The 24,792-nt window shown below is 35.6% G+C and overlaps 1 protein-coding gene across 2 annotated transcripts; it reads left to right on the top strand.

Moving 5' to 3' along the window:
- Positions 1 to 31: 31 nt before the first annotated feature.
- On the top strand, positions 32 to 22,008 carry LOC149557559 (monooxygenase 2-like). 2 transcript variants are annotated; one of them, XM_089832203.1, is made up of 7 exons: positions 32 to 270; positions 13,011 to 13,157; positions 13,265 to 13,315; positions 13,584 to 13,752; positions 19,815 to 20,043; positions 21,162 to 21,231; positions 21,369 to 22,008. In XM_089832203.1, the coding sequence occupies exons 1-6, from the start codon at positions 140 to 142 to the stop codon at positions 21,221 to 21,223; spliced, it is 789 nt and encodes a 262-aa protein (XP_089688329.1). In that variant the 5' UTR covers positions 32 to 139; the 3' UTR covers positions 21,224 to 21,231; positions 21,369 to 22,008. The 2 variants fall into 2 exon arrangements, with proteins under 2 accessions (XP_089688329.1, XP_089688328.1); XM_089832202.1 differs by lacking the exon at positions 21,162 to 21,231 and having other exon boundaries at positions 39 to 270.
- Positions 22,009 to 24,792: the final 2,784 nt, after the last annotated feature.

Below are 24,792 nucleotides of genomic sequence, written 5' to 3'. Positions count from 1 at the left end.
TTATTGTTGTTATTATTATTATTATTATGTAAAGAATCTGCCGATTCTCAAGCCAAATACAATGCATCTGAGATAAGGTACGCAGAGATAAATAAATTTGCTCTTTCAAATCGGTCCTTGACATTTGAACACCGCCACAATGCAGAGGCCATCACAAGGGCAACGAGGCAGTGTTGCTGTAGAAGATAATCAAAATTGTTTAGAGTATGAAGGCATTGTAATAGCAGGAGGCGGCATAGGAGGCCTGGCCACTGCTCTTGCTCTTTACAGGTACAAGCTATCATTGTACGGTTATTGGACTTGCAAGTCAATAATATTAAAATTTACTTTCAAGAAACTAAAAATATTTTGAATTGCTTGGTGGTTTGTTTCCTCTGGAATCAAAATTTATGTCGCTAAAAATATATTTTACTCTTTTCTCGCCTTCTCTAATCCAAGAACACTTAACAGGTACCATGGGTTTTGATCTTCTATGGTCTAAGATTATAGGACAAAGGTTCTTCTAGATTATTGGTTTTAAGCTTCCACGGTGCATAACAATAGAACAAGGACTGTCTGGAATTCTATTTTGGTTTTGAGTCTTTATAACTGGTGATAATTGAACAAAGATACAACCTAATTTTGGTTTGGAGCTTTCATTATAATTAATAGAACTTTGACTTTGATTTTGAGCTTACTCAATCTAAGACAGTAAAACAAGAGTTCTGAAATTTTATTTTTGTTTTTAACTTTTAGAGTTCATGATAATTGCACGAAGATCCTTTTTAAAACTTGGTTTTGAGCTTGAATGGTCTACGATAAAAGAATGAATCCATAACTTCGACTTTCATTTCCAGCTTACCAAAAGTTTCATTTGGAGTTTTGAGCCTTAGCAAATCCATGATAATAGAACGGAAGTTAGGAAAAACTCCAAAAGCCTTATTCTATTATCGTGGATTGTGTATATAGATTGATATCATTGATTCTGAGTTACTTAAGTCTATGGTAAGAGAACAAAATCTGTTCTAGAGTCCATTTATATAAATGGTATCTTCGTGATACTGTTGTCATGTGGTTTCTAGAGTCTATATTATCGTGCATTGCATGTTTTTCCCTCAATAATCCTTTATCGGGAAGTAAGACAAGGGGAAAAAGCATTGTGAGACTCTTGACAGACCAACCCAAATAAAAAGGTGAGCAAATTGTAGTTGGATCCTGGAGCCAAAAAATCTCACTATTTGGCTTGTCCTGCCAACAATCTCACAATTTTTTTCTTACCTTATTTTCTGACAAAGAGAGAAACAATTACACAATCAAAACCAGAAACTGCAATGCCATCTTCACGAAATGTTCAATCCAGTGTGTCCGATGTGAAACACTCATGTAAGTTATTCTAAAAGCTCTCATTAAGTGCACTATTAAGAACTTTAAACTTGTTCAGCACTTAAAGTTTCAGAATTTTTTTTTGGAATCATTGTGATACGGGTAAACCTCAGGCCTGCAACTTTTCAACACATTCCTGAACAATAGAGAAACTAGAAAAACAATGAATCAAGGAAATCAAAGGAAACATAACACTGTACTGTACAAAAAAAACTGATTAATCTCTTCATTATTACCTGGCTGAATATTTCACATTATTTCCCGGAAAAATAAAAGCAAACTCCTGCAACACCAACCAATCCCTCTATTTCAGTTTTTCTGCCTAAACTCCCACGCTACGGGGATTGCAACCCACCAGTTAACTTTAACAACTATGCCTAATTTTGCTTCTATGTAGCTCCCCCAGCCAACACTAAGACTAAACAGAACATGACTCAGTAAATTATAAGAGACCAGTCATAACAACTGGATGAGCTGGCTTTAAATCTTCAGTCAAACACCAAATGACTGAAAGAGTCATTCCTAACTAAACGCTGCTGCACTGGGACAGCTGTTACACAGAATTCTCCACATCATCCTCCCCTTGTCTAGAAAGGCTTGAACATTTCAGTCCTACTACATCTGGTTTAAGGATTGGAATAGCTTGGCTGTACTTAAACAAGTCTTCCTTAGAGAGCCGAGAGTTGTAAGAATCAGGAAGATCTGCCAACTTAACGAAATACAGTTTGTAAGATCTGGATCAAGTAGTCACCAATTTGGTATTCAGCACTCATTCAATCTTCCATCTTTCCTTCCTTGGGGGGAGTTTGGCCCAATTGGCATTCTCTTGTTCCCTCTACTCACTGTCTATTTGTCCATCACAAATTCCAGCTGAATATGAATATAAGTCAGCAACGTTAAAGATCGAACTGATGTCCTAGTCTTAAGGCAATTCAATTGGATAGGCATTGTCGTTTACTCTTGATGATTTTGCAAGGACCTATTTTCTTGGGCTTCAACTCGTTGTAGGCACCTTGGGGGTATCTTTCTCCTTGTAGATGTATCATGACCAACTCTCCTTCTTGAAAGACCTTTCTTCTCCAATGCAAATCTGCCGACTCCTTGTATTGTTCATTCATGGACTGCAATTTGTGATGTAGGAGCATCCTGGGAAAGTTGACAATCTTGCATGCGGGAGTTATCTTGACCTTGGAGTTGAAGGACTCGGTTGTAGGAGGGTTGATGCTTGGTCGCTATTGAGCAGTTCTTGATTGTAGTGTTGGCCGAGGGGCTCGATCTCTAAAGGAGCTCAATGTAAATTGTTGCTCTACTATGGCTGAAGTGCTCGGGCCTTGAAGGAACTCAGTCATTGAAGGAAGTTGGCACCTAAAGGTACTCGGCACCTAAAGGAGCTCGACATTGCTTGGCTGGAGGTTTTGCTGACACTCGGCAGTGTAGTTTGCTGAATGGTGTTCATGGATTGGATCAACCAATTTGGTGCATTTAATGCACGTAACGTGTGATCGTGACGTGGATCGATCTGGGGATGTGTGTGTGGACTTATTTGGGCCTTGGATCTTTATCCTAGGTGCATTTAATGGGTGTTGTGAGCCAACAAAGGTATTTTGTATTTAATATCTATTGCAGGCCGACTTGTGGCTCAAATATGTATTCATTGTAACGGTTTATTTAATTTGTAACTTGCTAGGCCGACATGTGGCTTAGTCGGGTATAAGTAGAGGGTCTTGTGGAGTTTTGAATCATTATTCATTCAACATGGAGTCGCTGAGAGGAGTGAAGTTGGGAAGAGCTAGTAGTTAAGTATGTGCTTGGAAAACAAGAAGGTTGCTTGGTGGCATGCGAGCACAAGTTTAGATTCTTCTTGGGGTTTTCTACTAGATTGCAGGTTTGGGCTAGCTAGGGATTGGATCTTGTGAGGTCCTGCATTATTACTATTGTAATTGCTTTGTATTTGGCTGTAACCCAGAATGCCTTACATCTGGACATGTTGGATGAAAATCTTATATGAGAATTGGCATTGTTGTGGATCTAAATCTCTGTGTTATTGTTTATGTTCCACTATGTGGTTAATTGTTGGGGGTTAGGACATCTGCTTTGGGGATTCTCCTTACATGTACTACATCAATTTGAGCCTACCTGCTGATGTACTTCTTGAATATTTTCCAGAAAATTTGGAACTTCTTGGTTGTAGTATGGACTTATTGGCAAGTCAACTAAGTTGACAATTCCTTTAGGATCGATACCATATACAATTTGAAAAGAAGACTTGAATGTTGATCTATTGATGCTAGAGCTATAGGCAAACTCATCTTGAGGTATTGCCATGTCCCATTGTCGAGGATAATCTCCAACTAAACACCTCAAGAGGTTGCCTAGAATTCTATTAACTACCTCTATTTGTCCATCGGTTTGAGGATGGTATGCTGAACTGAATTGCAATTTGTTATCCAATTTATTCCACAATACCCACCAAAAGTGACTAAAGAACTTGGTGTCCCTATCACACCATGCAACCTAACCACTTCTTTGAAAAACAAATGAACCATGTGATAGCTGTAAGTCTTCTCACATGGTATGAAATGGGCCGTTTTAGAAAAACGGTCCGCTACTACAAACACTGAATCATTTCCTCTTTGGGTTCTTGGAAGCCCCAAAACAAACTCCATGGAGATATCAACCCATGGCTCCTTTGGCACTACTAAGGGCATATATAAATTAGTATTAAAACTTGCTCCCATTGTTGTTTGACATGCCATGCAAGCAGCAACAAACTTGTTCCCATCTCTCCTCATATTTGGCCAAAAGAACTCATTTACTAGTCCCAAGGTTTTATCTCTACCAAAATGTCCACCCAAACTATTGAGTGCATTTCCCTTACTAGTTTTTCTCTTTGTGGTCCAAGGGGGATGCAAAGATGAAACGCCTTAAACAAGAAACCATCTAACAATATGCAGTCTTTAAATGAATGCATATTGGCATAGTTGGGACTGTTCAGAGCTGCCCAAATGCTGCTAAAAGGGTCATTGTAATATTCACCTTTCATCTCTATTGGTGTGATTAAATATTCACTAATTACACTTTACTTAGGCTTACTTAGGATAATGGATTGCATAGTAGTTTGTCATTGAGACAGATAGGAGTTTGCACCTTAATCAAGCACATATTGTTCAAGATTTCCACTCTAGGTGGTGATAGTTGTTATCTCATTCCCTTTTTTGTATGAGATCCACCTTTAGTGCACACATCACATTATCATCCTCATCATGGCACATACTTCATTGAATAATGTAGGATGATCTACCTTTAATGGACATGTGATTCTACCTTGTGTAGGTAATAGCTTATCTAGTACTTCTCATTTTCTCTTATTGCCTTGCCTACATATGCAGGCCTATTATGTACATTTCTATCAGATCTCCTGAATGTTCATTATCAATAATATTATTCTTGCATCTTGATTCAATTGTCTTTCCATTCACTTGTGGAAGTTATCGTGGTCTTTCATTTGATCCTTGGGGTGTTATAGATTCATCTAAAACTCTAACAATCTCTTCAAAGCCAACCAATCCATGACACATTACAACTAATAAACCATGCCTTTTACTTAAAGCATCAACCACTACATTGCTCCTACCGCTCCTATATTGCACACAAAAAAACATAAGCTTGCAAAAAGAAGCACGTTAAGAATATTTTGGGACAACTTACCTTATGAATTGATATACTCCAAAGCTAGACTGTTAGTCATCAAAACAAACTCCTTATGTAAGAGACTGCCTCCAATATAGTAAAGCTTGTACCACAACATGGAATTATTTATCATTGGTGGCTTACATCTTTTTAGCTTTATTTAGTTTCTCATTGAAGAAGACAACTGGTTTCCCCTCTTGACTTAACACTTCCCCAATGGCTACCTCTGAAGCATCACATTGAATTCTAAAAGGTTTATAAAATCAGATATGGCAAGAGTAGGTGCTTCTGTTACCTTCTTTTTGAGCTGTTTAAAACTAAGATTTTCTGCCTATCTAAGTAAAAATCTTCCCTTTTGTGCAATTTGTCAATGATTCACTTATGCCACTTAAATTCCAGGTGGATCTCTTATAAAAATTTACTAAACCATAGAAGCCTCTCACCTAAGTAATACTTCAAGGAGTAGATTGCTCAAGAACAACCTTAACCTTTTTTTCGGATCCATGATTCAAGCCATCTGATGAAATAAAATTGCACAAAAATGCCAACTTGTCTTTGCAAAAGTCATTCTTTCCATTATTGACAAATAACCTTTTTTGCTCCAAGCATATCAAGCACTATCCTCAAATGTTCTAAATACTCCTTCAAGGATCTACTAAAGATTAAGATATCATAAAAAATAGACTATCACGAATTTTCCAATATGCAACCTAAATCATTAATTCATTATTAGCATGAAGGTAGCTGATGCATTGGACAGTCCAAATGGCATCACCACCCACTCAAACAACCCATCTTGAGTTTTGAAAGTAGTCTTCCACTCATCACCTTCTTGAATCCAAATTTGATGGTAGTCACTCCCGGGGTTCATTTTGGAGTAGATCTTAGCACTGGACAAACAATCTAATAAGTCATCCATATTTGGTAATGGATAATTGTACTACCTGTGATCTTGTTAATCGCTCTAGAATCCATACAAATTCTCCACTTCCCTCCCTTTTTAGGAAAGAGTAGAGAAGGTGTGGCACATAGGCTCATACTTTCTCCCATGAATCCTTTCTCCAATAATTTTGTGACTTTCTCCTCATCTCCTCATTCTTCAGAGGACTCATTCTAAAAGTTGCTTGATTTCAAAGTTTAGCACTAGGAATTAGATCAATTTGGTGTGTAATGCCTCTAGAGGGGGAAAACCAACTGATAAGTCACTTGGGGTCAAGTCTGGATATTGCTACAACAATTCCTGCACATCCAAAGGTATCATTTTCTGATAAGATTTGTCCTTTGCAAGTGTGTATAGAAGATAACATACTTCTTCCTTAGATTCTCTTAAAAACTTTTTCCATCCTATGATAGATAGTGTATAGAAGATAACATACTTCTCCCTTAGATTCTCTTAAAAACTTTTTCCATCCTATTATAGATAGTGACAAACTGATTATGTATGCTGATCCTGCTTCCTTAAAAGGCTTCAAAATATGCAGTTTTCTTCCTTGAATCTCATAAGTATTTTCCCTATCGTGATGGCTTACATCTCTATCAAATAGCCAAGATCTACATAATAAAAATTGACAAGAATCCGTTGGTACTACAACACACAACACCTTGTCTTTATATGGTCCAATTTTGGGTTCAACTAAACAAGACTAGTTCACAAGCACACTATGATCCTTTTTTAACCAAGAAATCTTATGAGGACTAAGTGTTGACAAGCAAGAAAGATTTTATATTTGTACCATTTCCATACTTGCCAAGTTATTTGTGGGCCATCCATCTATGGTCACCTTGCACACTTGCATTGTGTTCAAAAAACACTACTTCTCCTCCAGTCAACTTTGGTGGCCTCTTTGTCCCTAGCTACCAGGGTCCTTCTCAGCATTAAACTCTCTCCTATCAGTGCTTCTACCTCTTCTACTAATGGCTCTCCTCTTCCATCTTGAGTCATTATAGCTCTTCGGGGGTTTTAAGGGCATTCAACAACTCCATGAGGTTCACTACAATTATAACACCTCGAAGGTTTCCAACCTCCCAAGGGTGGTTGTCCTCTTCCTCTACCTCTGAAGCCACCCCTCCCTTGATAGTTTGGTTTCTCATTAAGCATAGGTTCTTCTTCTGCAATTAAGTTCAAGGATCCATCTCTTTCTCTGTTCGAACAACCTCCACCTCTTTTATAGGCCACTCTATTGGCTCTTTTCAGTTCCTCCTGAGCCTTCAAGGCTAGTTGATATGCTTCATCTACAGTTCTTATTAAAGGAGGGCCAACTCATTTTGGAGCTGGAATCGAAGTCCATTAACATATCTAGCCACAATATGCTCCTCATCTTCTTGCAGATTGGTCCTTATCTGAAGCTTAAAGAATCCTTCGGTGTAGGTAGATATGGAGGACTCCTTTTGTTTTAAGTTCTTAAATTCTTGAAAAAGTTTTTGTTGATAATTTGATGGCATGAATCTATCCTTTAAGTGCTTTAGCATCTTTGGCCACAACCTAATTTTCTCCTTTCCTTGACACCTCCTGGAGTTTTAGAATTCCCCCACCATAGGGTTGCATGGGACTTCACCTTTGACACTGCAACCTGACTCTTTGTGGATCTTCTTCTTCCATTCCTTCGATGTGGTTGAATCCAGTCCAAGAAACCTCAGAATCTAGTTCTCCTTTAAAATCAAGAACTTCAACCTTGGCTCTAGTCCCTTGTTTGTTGATGGCCTCAATAAGTCTCTCATTGGATCTAAAGCTTCTGCTCGCCCTCTTTGAACTTCTTGTTCTTCCTCTTCAAAGTCATCACGACACAACCTAGCCTCTAGATCTTATAGCCTTTGAAATACTTCACCCAAGGCATTATCTTTCAATCTGGAATTCCTCCTGCCTCTTCTTCCCCAAGTCATTCAAGCCCCTCTTTGAGCCATCTTTCAATTAGCACTTTGATACCAAACTGACGCAGGTAAATAGACCTGCAACTTTTCATCACATTCTTGAACAATAGAGAAACTAGAAAATCAAAGAATCAAGGAAATCAAAGAAAACATAACACTACTCCCAAACAAAATTGATTAATCTCTTCGTTATTCCCTTGCTGAAGATTTTACATTATTTCTCAGAAAAAAGAGCTAATTCCGACAACAGCAACCAATCCCTTATTTTTAGTTTTTCTTCCTAAACTTCCACCTATGGGGATTGCAACCCACGAGCTAACCATAACAACTAAAACTAATTCCACTCCTATGTAGCTCCCCAGCTAACACGAAGGCTAAACAGAACATGACTCAACAAAATCTAAAAGAGACCAGTCAATACAACTGGATGAGCTAGCATTAAATCTTCAGCCAGACTCCAAATGATTGAAACAGACATTCCTAACTAAACAGAGCTGCACTGGGACATGTGTTACACAGAATGCTCCACATCACATTGATCGTGAATATAGATTAACATCACTAAATTTGAGTTTCTTACAGTCTATGATAACAGAACAAAAGCTCTTCTACAGTCCATTTATATAAATGGTATCTTTACAATATTGTAGACGTGGTTTCAACAATCCTATTATTGTGCATTGTGTGTTTTTAACTTTTTCCCTCCATAATCCTTCATCAGGAAGTAAAACAAGAAAAGAGAGAGTAAGATTGTTGGCAGACTGAGACAAATAAAAAGCTGAGGGAATTGCAGTTGGATCCAGAAGCCAAAAAGTCTTACTGTTTGGCATGGTCTGTCAACAATCTCAGAATTCTCTTTTCATGCCTTGTTTTTTGATGGTGGATCATTAAATTTGTGTTAATGTTTTTCCCTGAAATAAAGATAAAGAACAATAACCAAAATAAAGAACAATAAGACACGGAGACACAACAATTTATCTTGAGAAAACCCTCCAACTTGAGGGAAAAAACCTAGCCATACCAAAAAAATCTCTAATATTTAATAAAAGAAGTTTGAGTACAATGCTTTCAACTGAATACCATGCTTTTCACAAATAGATATCATATATGTATTGAATTGAGAGACTCTTCATATCATTACCAAAAGTCACTTCATTTTCCAAATGCAGGTCTCTTCATATTTCCAAACATATATATCTTTGCATGTACATGTCTCTTCATATAATAAAAAGTCAGATTTTTAGGATGGGCCACATTGCACACCTTGAATGCCACATCGCGTTCACTTGGTTATACAGAGAGATCATCACAAATCTCTTCTCTAACAATATCAAAGTTAAAGATCTCTATCTCAGCTATAATCTTCAACACTCCCTCTTAGCAAGAGAGAGATCTTTAGTATGTCAGGCACACATACTTGCAACCAAAAACATCAATAACAATTTCTCATCACATATTTTCTCAATAAAACATTGTTATCTCAGCATAACACTATTCACCATAGCTACTTCTAAATGGTGAACCATAACAACGCAAAATTGAAGTCATGGAGTCACACACATGACTTCCACCATACCTACTCACAGACGACGAAACGAGGGTTTTCACCTCAGACTTCTCGCAGAGAAGAATGCATTTCTACCATGCTTAGTCAAAGAGGGTAGATCCACCATACCTATACACAAAGGGTGGAACGAGGTCTTTCACTTTAGACTTCTCCCAAAGAAGAATGCGTTTCCACCATGCCTACTCACAGAGGGTGGAACAAGGGATTTCACTTCAAAATTCTCCTTCACAAAGAAGAACTCAGTAACATGTATAAGAAAGGCTGGGATTCTCCTTGAATAGAGACTCCCTCTCAGCAGGAGCAGCATTCTCACTACTTTGATTATCACAATAATAGAGTTGATTCCAAGTTGACCAAACAGGGAGCTTTAGCAATCACATTGCCACACAAGCTTGCCAAGAATTAGACATTCTCCCTCTGTTGCACAAGCTCCCTTTGAATCTAATTTCTGTAGCTGAATAGTCTCTCTCTGAATATCATTTTTTCCTCTTCAAAGAAACTAATCATAATAATAACCCATATATGATCTTCCCCTTTAATGAAGATATGTATCATCAATTTGGTCCCATGAATACAAGCAGCGTTCCCATGATCATTTCTACAATCTGCATGACTTTGCATGTGATCTCTCATCATCTTGAGGCTTCTCAATCCATTATGCAATCAAGAGAGATTAATAATAATTCATAGAATCAAACTATCATGAAGAGAAATATAGAGATCAATGCTAAAAGCATAGACTATTCCCAGTGATATAACAAAAACTCATGATCAATATTCAAAGGTCTAATCATAGAATACATATCTCTTTGTAGTCTAATTTTACTTGAAAAAAATCTCAGCATGGTCACAAATATGGATCAACACACAATAGTCTCCTTTAACAACCTTGAACAATAAACCCAGACTGGTATTCATATGATGATCATAGCACTTGCTGAGTTGAATGATACCATACCATAGAGATGAATGAAAAACAAACTGCATATGTATAGCAACAACACACAAAGTCTGTTTATGCAACACCTGATATATATGAGTTTTAATATACGATCAAACAAGAGACTAAATATATAATACCCGATCACACAGGAGACTGAATATGAAAGACCCGATATGCAGAAACAAATAGCTCTACTATATTAATAAAATGAGAACTCGCAGCACAAGACATGCTCAGATAAAATACATGAACTAGATTGGAAACACTATCATATATATTGTCATAATCTTTTGCTTGCTTATGATATCATTCGCATGCCATACACCAAATGAAAATAATGTTCATTCAATATCCAAAAGTAAAAATGCTAGCAGAAGAGAACCCAAAAGTGAATACCTGAACGGACTGACACTACACCAAGAGGCTTGATGTGAATCGAAATTGCAGCTACAAATAATATCAAACAAGAATAAAAATAAACACCAACAAATAAATATAATTATGAATCATCAATATACTCGATGAGGACAAGGATAGATGGAAACAATAAAAAGACAATATCAAAAGCCATGAAAGTGATTCGCTGAAGACACACAAGCCATCCACCAACAAACAATAAAATTGAATCCACGTCAATATAAACATGAAGAAATATGCATTGGCAGTCACAAACAATTGCTGCCATGTTACAAAACATATGCAGAGCTTCAACGGTGACATTTCAGGAATGCACAAAGACAATAGAAATACAATAAAAACATTTGAAGTCAATAATGACGAGGAGATATAAAGCCATCAAGTTTAATAGAAAATTCGAAACTGAATTCAAATACTAAAATTAGAGGACTAGAACAAATAAGTCAGAGATAGAATGGCTTCTTTCACAAAAAAACAAGGAACTAACATATACTGAGAACCTTGAGCAAAAAAATTCAGGTAAAACAATCTATCTCACGGCTATTCACTTCAAGCCTTGCATATTACCTACAAAATACTTATGCAATTCGCAGTAGATACACGAACTAAAGAGCAAGATACAATGTTAATGTTTTGCCCAGAAATAAAGATAAACAGCAATAACAAAAATGAAGAACAATAAGACACAAAGAGACAGCAATTTATCCTTGGGAAAACCCTTCAACTTGAGGGGAAAAACCCAGCCACACCAAAGATATATCTTTTATTAATATAAGAAGTTTGAGTACAATGCTGCCAACTGAATACCATGCTTGTAGCACAAAGCAATATATATATATATAAAACCCAGCCACAACAAAGATATATCTTTTATTAATATAAGAAGTTTGAGTACAATGCTGCCAACTGAATACCATGCTTGTAGCACAAAGCAATAAATATATATATATATATATATATATATATATATATATATAATAAAAGATATATCTTTGGTGTGGCTGGGTTTTTCCCCTCGAGTTGAAGGGTTTTCCCAAGGATAAATTGTTGTCTCTTTGTGTCTTATTGTTCTTCATTTTTGTTATTGCTGTTTATCTTTATTTCTGGGCAAAACATTAACATTGTATCTTGCTCTTTAGTTCGTGTATCTACTGCGAAATGCATAAGTATTTTGTAGGTAATATGCAAGGCTTGAAGTGAATAGCCGTGAGATAGATTGTTTTACCTGAATTTTTTTGCTCAAGGTTCTCAGTATATGTTAGTTCCTTGCTTTTTTGTGAAAGAAGCCATTCTATCTCTGACTTATTTGTTCTAGTCCTCTAATTTTAGTATTTGAATTCAGTTTCGGATTTTCTATTAAACTTGATGGCTTTATATCTCCTCGTCATTATTGACTTCAAATGTTTTTTTTGTATTTCTATTGTCTTTGTGCATTCCTGAAATGTCACCGTTGAAGCTCTGCATATGTTTTGTAACATGGCAGCAATTGTTTTTGACCGCCAATGCATATTCCTTCATGTTTATATTGACGTGGATTCAATTTTATTGTTTGTCGGTGGATGGCTTGTGTGTCTTCAGCGAATCGCTTTCATGGCTTTTGATATTGTCTTTATATATATATATATATATATATATATATAATTGAGAGACCCTTCATATCATAACCAAAAGTCTTTTCATTTTCCAAATACAAGTCTCTTCATATTTCCAAATGCAGTCTCTTTGCATGTTGCATGTCTCTTCATGTAATAAAATGTCAGATATTTAGGATGAGACACATAGCACACCATGAATGTCATATTGTGCTCACTTGGTTATTCAGAAATATCATCATAAATCTATTCTCTAGCAATATCAGAGGTAAAGATCTATATGGCAGCTATAATCTTCAACAATTTAATCCAAAATATTAAGAAATGAAATATGCACAATCAAAACCAGAAACTGGAGTGCTTCATGTGCATGTCAATGTCCAATGTAAAACACATGTCATAGTCATTCCAAAACCTCTGGTTAAATGCACTATTAAGAACTTTAAACTTGTTCAGTCTTAATGTTTCAGAACATTTTTTAAGGAAATATAATAAAGAATGCACATTTTGGGTTAAAGTAGGTGAGACTTAATTAGAATGACAGAAAAATTAGCGTCCTGTTGTTTTACAGAGTGGGGTGGAAATGCTTAGTGCTTGAGCAAGGGAGTTCATTGCGAACAACAGGAGCAGTTCTTAACCTTTGGACAAATGCTTGGAAGGCATTGGATGCTCTTGGAATCGGAGAGGACCTTCGTACAAAACATGTCCGCTTACTAGGGCAAGAACTACAACTTTAACTGTACTGCAAAATCTACTGTATTAAATGTTTCATTAATTCATGTTTGCGTTTGAATTAAATATGAACTCATGTCTGTCTGGAATCAGTTCAAGGACGGTCTGCATTGAGGATGGGTTACACAACGAAGTTTCATACAGGTGAGCAGTACCTGCAAGAATCCTCATGGGATATATTGTATTGCTCTTTATAAGACGGTAAATGGAGCAATTAAAGAAAAGTAAGATAAGTTGGGTTATTAAACATCAAAAAGGGTTTTCTAAATGCGATGAATTGAGGTTAATACTTCCCCATAGAAGGATTAGTTTGCCTCTTACCGCACTTCTTTCTGCTTTGTATTTTGCATAGAGCCCTATGTGAAAAGAGGCACACTTTGTGGCATTTTTGTGACTTGTGGGTAATTGACAGGAATCATGAGGTTCGCTGTGTTAAAAGAAGTGTTCTGATTGAAACACTTGCTGCAGCCTTGCCTTCAGGAACCATCAGATTTAATTCAAGAGTCATTTCTGTCCTCAGAAATAGCAATTCTGGTTATCCCACCATAGAGTTGGAAGATGGTACATATATCAAAGCCAAGGTGAATCATAGAAACCCGCTATAGAGATATCTGAGATTTCATAAGTTTTTTAGATTCTTGAAAAGCTGACTTTATAAATGTGTATAATATTGTCCTTGTGGTTACTATTTATTATCTCAGTCCTCTATGATCATATAGAATTCACACTTTTGCTCTGTGTTGTATTTTCCAAGATTCTTTAAGATTGATTCTATTCTGTCTGAAAGGAAATTGTTACAATTATTACTAATAATTGTTGGATGAACTTTGTGCAATTTCAGTAGAGAATTATGCATCAAATATGTTGAATGGCATTCTGTTTCTGCTTGCGCTTTTCTCTACCCATACAAATTATCTTCATATGATTTTTCCGATTCCTCTATTGTGGGTGTTATTGTTTTAGCATCAGTAGAAGTAAATGGTGCTTATCTGATATACTAATCTGTGTTTATGTTTGTCAAATAAATTGTTATTGCTGATTCTTATATGTAATATAATATATATTATATATTATGCATTATATATCTTATATATATGATATATGTATTATATATATTATGTATTATATATCATTATATAATAATATAATAATATTATATTATATTACATATATGGTTAATATATTAATATTATATATATATATGTTAAAGATAAGTTATGCATATAGTTATTTATAAACTAAATGGTGATTAACTATAGAGACATGTCTCCTCTCATATTATACATATATGAGATCCAAATCTGCATTTGGAAATCATCAATGGCAATGAAAATACATTTGCAGATACAATCTCAGTTAATTTAACACGGTATCAGAGCATAGGCTGCAAATGTAAGAAAGTGATTAACATTTCCATCTCTACAAAGGGAGTCACATATCATGGATTCTTAAGCGTAATAGAAGAAAAAAAACTTTGAAAGAGATATGATAGGTCAAACGGTTATAATATTCATTTCCAGGAAATACAATTAGACGGAAATATCATACACATTGTTTAGACTTATGTTCTTATTCCAGCAGATAGAAATGAAGAGAAGATTGAGACAGGAGTAGGGATACAAATGAATGGAGATCAAGTCAGCATCAAATTTGGCATCATATGAACAGGGAGGAGCATTTTGATACTATAGTGTTTCTTTTACAAAAAATGTCTCTTTCTGGATGACCAGCAAAGGAAAAAACATCCCAGAAGAATTAGGAAGAGAAAAGGACACATGAGGATGAATAAATACCACCCAAAGCGGACAAGATGACTGCTCAAGAAGTAATAGGCAAAACTGAATAAGTAGTGAGGAGTCAAAGATCTTCAACCAATGCCTAGTAAGGAGAAGTCAACAATAATAGGATTCCATAAGTGCTACCTAATTTTCTTGTCAGGAGCAATGACTGTTCCTATAGTGATGAGAATCTAAATCGTGACGAGACTAGGACGGAAGAGAATTCCCAATAAAGGAATTCAGCAAACAATGGAGAAGGCAAAGATATACAATTGGTCAAAAACAAAATTGACGTGGATATAAGGAGGATGAAATCATAATAAGTTGGCGACACCTTATAAGGTGAGACAAAAAGAAAAGAGAAGAGAAGAAGTAAAATGTAGTGAATAACTTGTTGAATGGGAAGATCAAAGGAAGACCAAAGTAAGGCATATGTCAAAAGAGTCATAGAAGGATAAGGACCAATTTAGGGAGAATGACATTAATAAATTGAGAGAGATGAAGGAATCTACACTGAACAATACAAAAGTCGGAGATAAGATATTTTAGCCTGAGTCAACTAGCAGTAAGAAGCCACATATTATTGGTGACATGACACGAAAACAGTACTAACAAATAACTGTACCATTTCCCACAAAGAAGAAGCAGTATTGTTATACAACAAATAAAGATAGTATCGTTATACAGTGTGAAGTCAGACTGCATAATCTCGGAATGGTTGTCTAAGACATGCAGATTTAAACATTCACAGAAATAAGAAAATAAGTTGTGATTGCGGAAGAAGAGAAAGGAAGTACATTTCATAGACACACGATAATTAGAATTGGTTGAAGCAACAAATACAGGTGTTGTCATAAGAGTCGAGATAGCAGAGAAGAATGAATTTGCCAGTAAACACAAAAGTAGGCAAACCTTCAAGGAAAAAGAGAAATATTCTGAAGTCTCATGGATAGCAAATTCACATAGTAATAGCGGGATGATACAACACAATATTGACAGATGTACAACAGCTATTTACCAAAGATTGTTGGCTAGGAAAATGTGACAAAAGATTGCAGCGCAGTCTTCTATATGTGAACAGGAGTTTCAAGAATTTAATTTTTTAATTTTTTCAAATATGGTCTGCGAATATGAGAGTTCATTTAGATATGGTTTTCCAATATGAAAGTCAGGCTTTATAAGGAAATTTCTTCTGGAAGGTCGCGACAACACTAACAACAAGCATAATATGGAAGTATTTAATAATATGCAAGGTTACCAAACAGTTGCTATCGACAGTTTCCTCAATATCTTTAGAATTTATAGAATAAACAACAGATGTTCCACGCGGGAGTGAATCGTTATTTGTCTAATTATAAATGATGACTCATAATCATGTTTGACTGTAATCTGCAACTTATGACAGTAATCTGCCAAATTAGTGGCATGTGTTTGAAAGGAAAATAATCTTCCATCTCTATTATGACAATTGTTGGAATTAATTAGAATTTGAAAAGTCACAATGGTCAACCATTATGATTAGTATATAAACTTCTTCCAAATTCTCTAAACAATTCAGCATCAATGAACAAAAGAGTTACATGATGGATGGAAGTTATGTTTGGCATGGCAGTTAGATTACAGTTTATATCCTTTTCAAACTTCCTACCTACAGTGTTCATCATAATTATTCTCTTCATTTGAAAGGTGCTGAAACTAAGCTGAAAGCTTGGCTTGATTGCTTCTATTACATCTTCCCATATTGCAAATAGACCAAGGTTACAAGATCTATTATAACATAAAGAAGTTTCTCATAATTGATGTGATGCAAAATTAATTCAACGATGTAAGAGTGGGAATTTTACATTATCCTAAATCTTAGACTGAGGAACGAGGAGGCATAAGTGATAGGAAATTCAATCAGTTTCCAAATGAGATCAAGTGTTGGAACTATTGGAATATATTAAATTAACTCAGAGATGGAAATGCACAAATAAATGAAACATTAATTATGGAGTAGATCATGAAAGGACAATATGTCTATTCCTATCATTTTTCCAGAGTGAACACATTTCCAGTCCTGAATTGAATGATCAGTAGGGTGAGATTTTTATTTTGGTAAGGAACAATATTAAAATTTTCTTTTCACATTCTTATGAAATAAGTTACATAAGGTTGTTATATCATTAATATAGTTTTATCTAATAATGAGATTTGATAAATTTGACAGTATTAAATTGATCATTCTTGGGTATTTTATTTATCTAATCTATTGTAGTCCCTCTCTTATTTTATATATCCATATGAGCTATGTGCCTTGATCTTGTCCTCTGAGATTGATTGTTACTACAGGAAGATGGTGACTGAGAGAGTCTGACATTTCATTAGAGACAACCTTAAAAGAGAGAGAGTAGATAGGGGATGTGATTCAATCAATCTTCAGTGATCTCAATCATATTGATTCAGAGGGAGTAAACCATGTTGTGATAGAATCTTGAATGATTGATAAATTGTAACAGTCAAGAGGACATTAATTCATGCAACTATGTGATCTTAATCATCTACGATAAATGATAAATGATACTTGATGTATGAATTGTAGAGTCATTCAAGTGACACAATTATACTCAATCAAGATATTGGCGTATTGTGGATGAGCTTATGTTAGCTTCTACTATTAAGCTTAATGAATGGTTGGAGCTTCAATGGATGAAAAAAGCAAGTTAGAACTTAGAAAGAAGTCAAATTTGATGTGAAAGTGTTCATTAATATAAGAGTGGTAACTTTACAATGTGGGGGGGAATAATAGACAATGTTTCATTCCCACTTGAACCATCCTTAGAAAAGGAGATATTCCATGACCCTCATGGGCAGATAAGTACTTATATCTTTTACATTTATCTATTCATTTATTTGTAATTCTATACATACTATAAGGGTCATTCACTTTGATCTTTTCCTTTATGTTTGAGGATATTCTTACAGTAAAAGAAGGTTGGTACTTCAATATGCTACCAAATATTGTACAAGACTAAATCTAAGGATAGTAGTTCCAAAGACCCTGATGATCAAGATGGATAAAGTGTGGCTCTTGATGCAAGTATCTTTGATGATTGAGATTATGAGATTCTTCTACATTAAGAGGGAGTATGACACTTCTCTGAAGGCAATGCTGGAGCTTAGAAGATTGATACTCAAAGAGAGTTTAGAAATTCATGTGGGTGACTGCATGATGTTGATGGGCCTACTCCTACATATATCATGAGGGAGTGATGAGTTTGACAAGCATCCTTGGAAAAAAAATAGAGTTTACGAGGAAGTAACAAGAGGACTTGACATCCCAGGATCAATATTCAAAAAGAGAAATTTTGAGATGCAATCCCTTATGGATGATATCTTCTCTATGAGGAGAAGTTCTAAAGCTAAATGTTAAATTGAAATATTTCAAAGGTAAAACTTGATATGTTGAATATTTAATTTCATTCTATATGTAGTTATATAATTGTTGTTTCAGGGATGTAATGAAAGGTGACGATCTTTCATTGGCATATATAAACAAAAGGTAATCATTGTAAAGTGACGATCTTACATATGATAGGCTTGTTATCATGGTTCTTTGGGTCGAAATCTGCCAGACACCATGATAACAAACAAACAGAAGGTAATGTTTGTAAGTGACGATCTTACAAATGATAGGCCTATTATCATGGACATCTCTAGACATTGCTTAAGTGCAAGTAGAGATCGTGAAAATTTTATCACTATGGACATCTCTAGATATTGCTTAAGTGCAAGTAGAGATCATAGGAAATATTTTATGTTGCTAAGAGATTCTAATATACATTGTGTTGATTACATAATGAATTTTTTATCTAGTTTCACTGATTACTGATAGCAATCTAATGATGTATTGCTTCTCCCTTGCTAAAGAAGGAGTGTTAATGTTTTAGCATCAGTAGAAGTAAATGGTGCTTATCTGATATACTAATCTATGTTTATGTTTGTTAGATAAATTGTTATTGCTGATTCTTATATATATAATATATATTATATATTATGCATTATATATCTTATATAAATAATATATATATGATATATGTAATATAATATGTATTATATATATTATGTATTATATATCATTATATAATAATATAATAATATTATATTATATTATATATATGGTTAATATATTAATATTATATATATGTTTAAGATAAGTTATGCATATAGTTATTTATAAACTAAATGGTGATTAACTATAGAGACATGTCTCCTCTCATATTATACATATATGAGATCCAAAATTGCATTTGGAAATCATCAATTACAATGGCAATGAAAATACATTTGCAGATACAATCTCAATTACTTTAACAGTGGGTTGTGTCAATTGTTCTGATTTTGCCAATGTCCATCTCTTTGCAGTGATGGTATTTGGTTAACTGGATCGGATGTTAAGGCGGTGTCAATTCTTTAGTATGCATTTTTTTTTCTGGGTTAGTGTTCATCAGGCTTTTTTTTTTCTTTTTATGCCTTTCAGTTCTAGAGATTTTAAACGTGATGTAAACAGTTTGGAAAAAAAATTTGCTTTGTAATTATCAAAAAATATTCTTTTTGTGTTGTTTTACTTTCAGCTGTCTTTAGTGTCTCCTGCTTCTTAAGAATGCTATTTCTGGTACATCTTTGTAACTGTTTCTTTTAGGATGGGTACCATCCACTAGCTTTTGGCTCAAAAGAGACTAAGAAAGCTTCTAGTGATAGGATTGCTTATGTCTCTTGGACATTCAATGTACAAAATAAATGTCTTTAAACTGTTTGCAATTTTGATCCAAAATTTCATATGAAAGACTAATTTCTGAGAAATCCCTTATAATGTATGGCAACAGGTTTTGATAGGTTGTGATGGAGTTAATTCAGTCATTTCGCATTGGTTAGGGATTCAACCAACCAGGCTCTTGGGAAGGTCAACAAGCCGTGGCTTGTCCATCTACCCTCAAGGCCATGGTTTTGAGCCAAGATTATATATTAATTTAGAAAATGGTGTAAGATCCGGTTATATTCCAATCAATGACACAGATGTCTTCTGGTTCCTAAATAAAAAATCAGTTCCCAAAGGTAATGCTATTCAGTTATAATGATTTGGTTGATTTTCAATATTTTTGATCGATTAAGCAGGAATTGCCCTCAACTTATTACATAATGTTCATAATAAAAGAAAAGAATCAGAAGCAACTGTGACAAAAGCTGGCCAGTAGCCCAGACCTTACCAAGAAACAGCACCAGAACAGAAAAGCAGATCCAAAGCAGAACACAACAGGAAACAAACTAGCAGAGATGATTCCAGTCCTAGACAGAGAGCTCATAACCTTTTCCCAGCAAGTATCTTCCAGCAACCTCTTTTTCTTCTTGTGCTTCTGCATTTCCTTCTACTAACATTTTTCCTGAGCCTGAACCCTTTTTCTTCTTTTCAAGCCTTCACAATTAACCATGCCAACTACTTCAGAATGCCATCAGTAATTTTGGCAAGACCATTATAAGCTTTTTCTGTTTGCAGTAACCTGTTTTGATACAAACTCAATAGTTTGTACATTTTCCCTTTATCTTCTTAAGCTGTCTCAATGTTGCCCAACCTATTCTTGAGATCTTTTATCTCATCATAATAAATATCCAGGGGATCTTCTCTCAGATCTTTATGTTCATCTTTCTGATTCCCTTCCTTCGTTTCTTCAGAATTGTTGTCATCATCAAAAGCAGTCTTGCCCAGATCTCAAAACTCATCAATTACATTCTGTGTGAAGAGAATCTGTGGCACCACTGTGAGGAAGCATAGCAGCAGTCTCCTCGGGAATATAATAGGGCTCATTATCGGACATAGGAAGAAACTCCTTGTCCTTCTGTTCATTAATACCCTCTTCGTCCTCTTATAAATATTCTCTGCATCTTCTTCATTTACATCCTTACCATAGTCAATATCAACATTTTTCATGTTTTATCTGACAAATTTTTAACATCTCCATAGGCCAAAGCCAATCTTGTGGAACTTCCTCCCACCAACTTTTCCTCATTCACATATTCAGAACCCTTATTATCCAATATAATAAAAGTAAAGCACACCATGGAATCAGCCTTAACCTTCTTGAATCTTAACATTGTTTTTCTTATCTTTACTATTTTGGAGTCCTTCATTTTGTTCTTATCCTGAATGGTAGAGCTATTCTTACTTTTATTCCCAGAATCAGAATCAAACAAAGGGGAATCAACAGGAATTGGGGAAGCTTTCCTTTTAGATAAGTAGGATTTGAGGTCAGAGGACTTTTATTGGCATTTTTCTCTAGAGAAGTAGGATTCAGCAATTTATCACTAAACAGAAATTTCTTTTTGGTTAATTTTCAATGTTGAATAAATTTTTCATTGATGTATAATAAGAATTTGTTTGACAGACTTGGAGATTGCACGAGAACCCAAGCTTATCATACAAGATGTCATAGATTCACTTAAAGGTTTTCCAGAGGGGTATCATGATATTGTGCTAAGAACACAGACAAATTCAGCCACTCTTACTTTTATCAGATTCAGATGGCCATGGACAGTGTTATTTGGTAGAATTTGTAAAGGAACAGTGACTGTTGCTGGAGATGCAATGCATGCAATGACTCCATATATTGGACAAGGTGGATGTTCGACACTTGAGGATGCTGTCATTTTGGGGAGATGTCTTGCTGAAGGGATGAATGGAAAAAGCATTGGTAAGGAAGAAGAGAAAACAAGAAGCATTCAAACAGCATTCAAGAAATATGCAAATGAGAGGAAATGGAGGGTCTTTATGTTGATGACTAAATCTTACATAACTGGCTTATTACAACCAGGATCAGGAAGATTCATTAAATTCCTCAGAGAGAAAATTATGGCTAAGGTATCTGGGAATGCTTTAGCTCATGCAGATTATGATTGCGGAAGCCTTCATGTAAACCCTGAATAATTTTGAAACCATTATGTACTGAGTTATTGCCTATTGCATATTGCATATAGATACATTCCTTTTGTAGGGCTTCAAAGTATTTTAAATTTTAGTTTTGGTGATATGTGAGTATCATTATCATAACATTATGATTACATAGAGAGAAGTGGATTGCATGACACACCTTTCTGTCTTCCGGTGATAAAATCGCAAGTAACTATAATGGACACCCCAGAAATGCCCAAAAACTGAACCAACTACTGATAGAAATTTAGTCAAATAATTTGCATCCAACTCTTAATTTCTCCATTAAATGTTTAAACCCCTTTATGGCTCCAGAAATAAAATGTTCGTTTGTTTTTTATGTCTTTGCATAGATTTGAAACCACATAACATGAACAAGAAGGAATTTATAATAATATGCAAACTGAAGATTGAAATACGACTGAAATAATATTAATTTTCAAACTAATAAAATTAAATGCATAGCAGACTTTTCAACTCACTAATTACTCTAGCATTATAACATAATATTCCAGTAATGACTTCCCATCTTGTTGCTGCAGTAATATGAATAGTGCCGCACTATAGTGCTGCTACAGTAAAATCTGCTTTCAATCAATCCAAGACCCTCATAAAATCATCCCTTCACAATGGCATAAGCATTGGACAAGAAGCGAGAATGATATGAGCAAACACCCAATCCGCCTGTAGCTGAAAATGCGCCAATCTGCCTGTTAATGAAGCTGATAGCAATGAATTCCAAAGGTCAAACCCTAAGGGAATAACATCAAGAATGTCACAAGAGAGGATAGACGTCCTCTAATGCCAAGAACGGATCTACAACTCACACATCAATTTTCTTCTCATATTCAACCTGCCGAATGAAGCCACTAACACTTCCTTTTATTCTTTCTCCAAGGGTCCATTCCACTCACACGAGCAATGTGGGATTAAAGATGTGCGATATAAAACATATTTAAATAATCACTTAAGTCTCCCTTAGGCACCCCTTTTGATTTGCACACATTCCCATAAAATTTAATATTAAAGTAACACTTTAATATTTAACAACTAAATTAGCTGTTACTTTAATAATACTTCAAGCATAAAAATATATTAACTATTGGACTCTGAATAGCACGAGTGATAGCTCGTTGGAAAGATCTCGCTACAGAGTATCAAATACAATCACCAAAACTAGCCTCCCATGTGTCCTACTAACTTACTAAAAATAGTAAGTATGCCTGAAACTAAGTAAATCAACTCTGTTTTGGCCCAAACTGGAGATGGTTACACTCTAAGATCCCTTTAAACCCTTCATTAGCCCTCGAGACCATGTAGAACTAGGCTAACGCACACACACTTGGTCAACTGAAGTGGGGACATTACAGTCAGCCCTCCTTGAAATTGTTTGTCCTCAAGCAATCTCAATCCAGCTTGTTGAATAACCTGCTCACTCTCTCATGTAGCATCCTCCTCCGATAGATCTTTCCATCTGACCAAATACTTCTTCACTATCTTGGTTCTGAGTTTCCTCTCTCGGGTGTCCGGAATAGCCTCAAGTACTAACATGAGCTTCCCCTAGTCATCCAGAGGGGGTAAATCTATAGAAGAAACTACACTCTAACCAATGGCTTTCTTAAGCCTTGATACATGAAATACATTGTGCACCCGACTGCCCTCTGGAAGCTCAAGCTCATAGGCAACTTCTCTTACTCTGCGAATCACCCTGTAGGGATCATAAAATCTAGACTTTAGCTTCTCTACTCCACTCCTCTTGAGCGATGATTGCCTATATGGTTGTAGCCTCAAATACACCACATCCCCTACCTCGAAACTACATTCTACCCTATGCTGATCAGCATACAACTTCTACTAATTTTGAGCTTGTTGTATGTTCTCCTTGAGTGCTCTCAAGATATTTTGACTATCCTGCAACAGGTCTTTGGCTTTGAGCACTCGATTGTTCCTCAAAACTAAATCCATGAAGTTGGGTGCTTCATACCCATACAATGCCATAAATGGAGTCATCCAGATGGTCATGTGATATGTGGTATTGTAACAATACTCCCCCATGTTTAACCACTTGACCCACGCTCTTTGTTATGCAGTTACATAGTTCCACAAATAGCCTTCCACTCATTTATTTACTATTTCCGTCTGCCCATCTGTCTAAGGGTTGTAACTTGTACTAGGTGTAAGATCTGTGCCGCACAACCTGAACAACTCTTGTCAAAAGGCGCTCATGAACTTGCTATCTCTGTCACTAACAATAAATCTTGGTATCCCATGCAACCTAAAGACTTCTCTGAAGAATAAATCTGCAACTTGTGCCGCTATATAAGTAGAAGGAATAGCAAAGAAGTGAGTGAACTTTGTTAATCTGTCTACCACCACATAAATACAATCTCTTCCCTGCACTCATGGTAAACCAGTGATGAAGTCCATAGAAATACTTTCCCATTTCTTGTTTGGAATGGGCTAGGATTGTAGTAAACCTATAGGAAATGTGCACTCTCCCTTATTCTGCTGACAAACTGCCCACTCCTTGACATACTTCTAAACATCATCCTTGAGCCCTCTCCATGAGAATTGCTCTCGAATCTACCTATAGGTCTTAAAGACCCCTGAATGCCTAGTTGTAGGTGCATCATGAAATGCCCTTAGAATCTACTTTCTAAACTATGATGTAGGGATCAAATAAACCCTATCCTGAAATTTGATCAACCCATCCAACACCGAATACTTGTCATCCTGAATGATGCCTATAACTATCCCAGAAGCCCAATCATCTCCTGCAATACTCCGCTGCAATTCGATCTCTCCAATCTCCTAAAACCTCTGCCAGAGCACATAAGTGAGGTCTCCAAGATAAAGCATCAGCCACCACATTTTTCTTACCT

The sequence above is a fragment of the Cupressus sempervirens genome, chromosome 5 (assembly GCF_028749045.1).
Source record: "Cupressus sempervirens isolate cs-2001-9-10 chromosome 5, ASM2874904v1, whole genome shotgun sequence".
Classification (NCBI taxonomy): domain Eukaryota; kingdom Viridiplantae; phylum Streptophyta; class Pinopsida; order Cupressales; family Cupressaceae; genus Cupressus; species Cupressus sempervirens.
The sequence above is the reverse complement of the archived record's forward strand: the minus strand, read 5'-3'. Positions and strand labels throughout refer to the sequence as shown.

Excerpts from the sequence above, each read along its gene's own strand:
- LOC149557559 (XM_089832202.1), top strand. The coding sequence starts at position 140 with ATGCAGAGGCCATCACAAGGGCAACGAGGCAGTGTTGCTGTAGAAGAT. Across the intron at positions 13,316-13,583 it reads CACAACGAAGTTTCATACAG|GAATCATGAGGTTCGCTGTG; the intron begins GTGAGCAGTACC and ends GGTAATTGACAG. Across the intron at positions 20,044-21,368 it reads TAAAAAATCAGTTCCCAAAG|ACTTGGAGATTGCACGAGAA; the intron begins GTAATGCTATTC and ends TTTGTTTGACAG.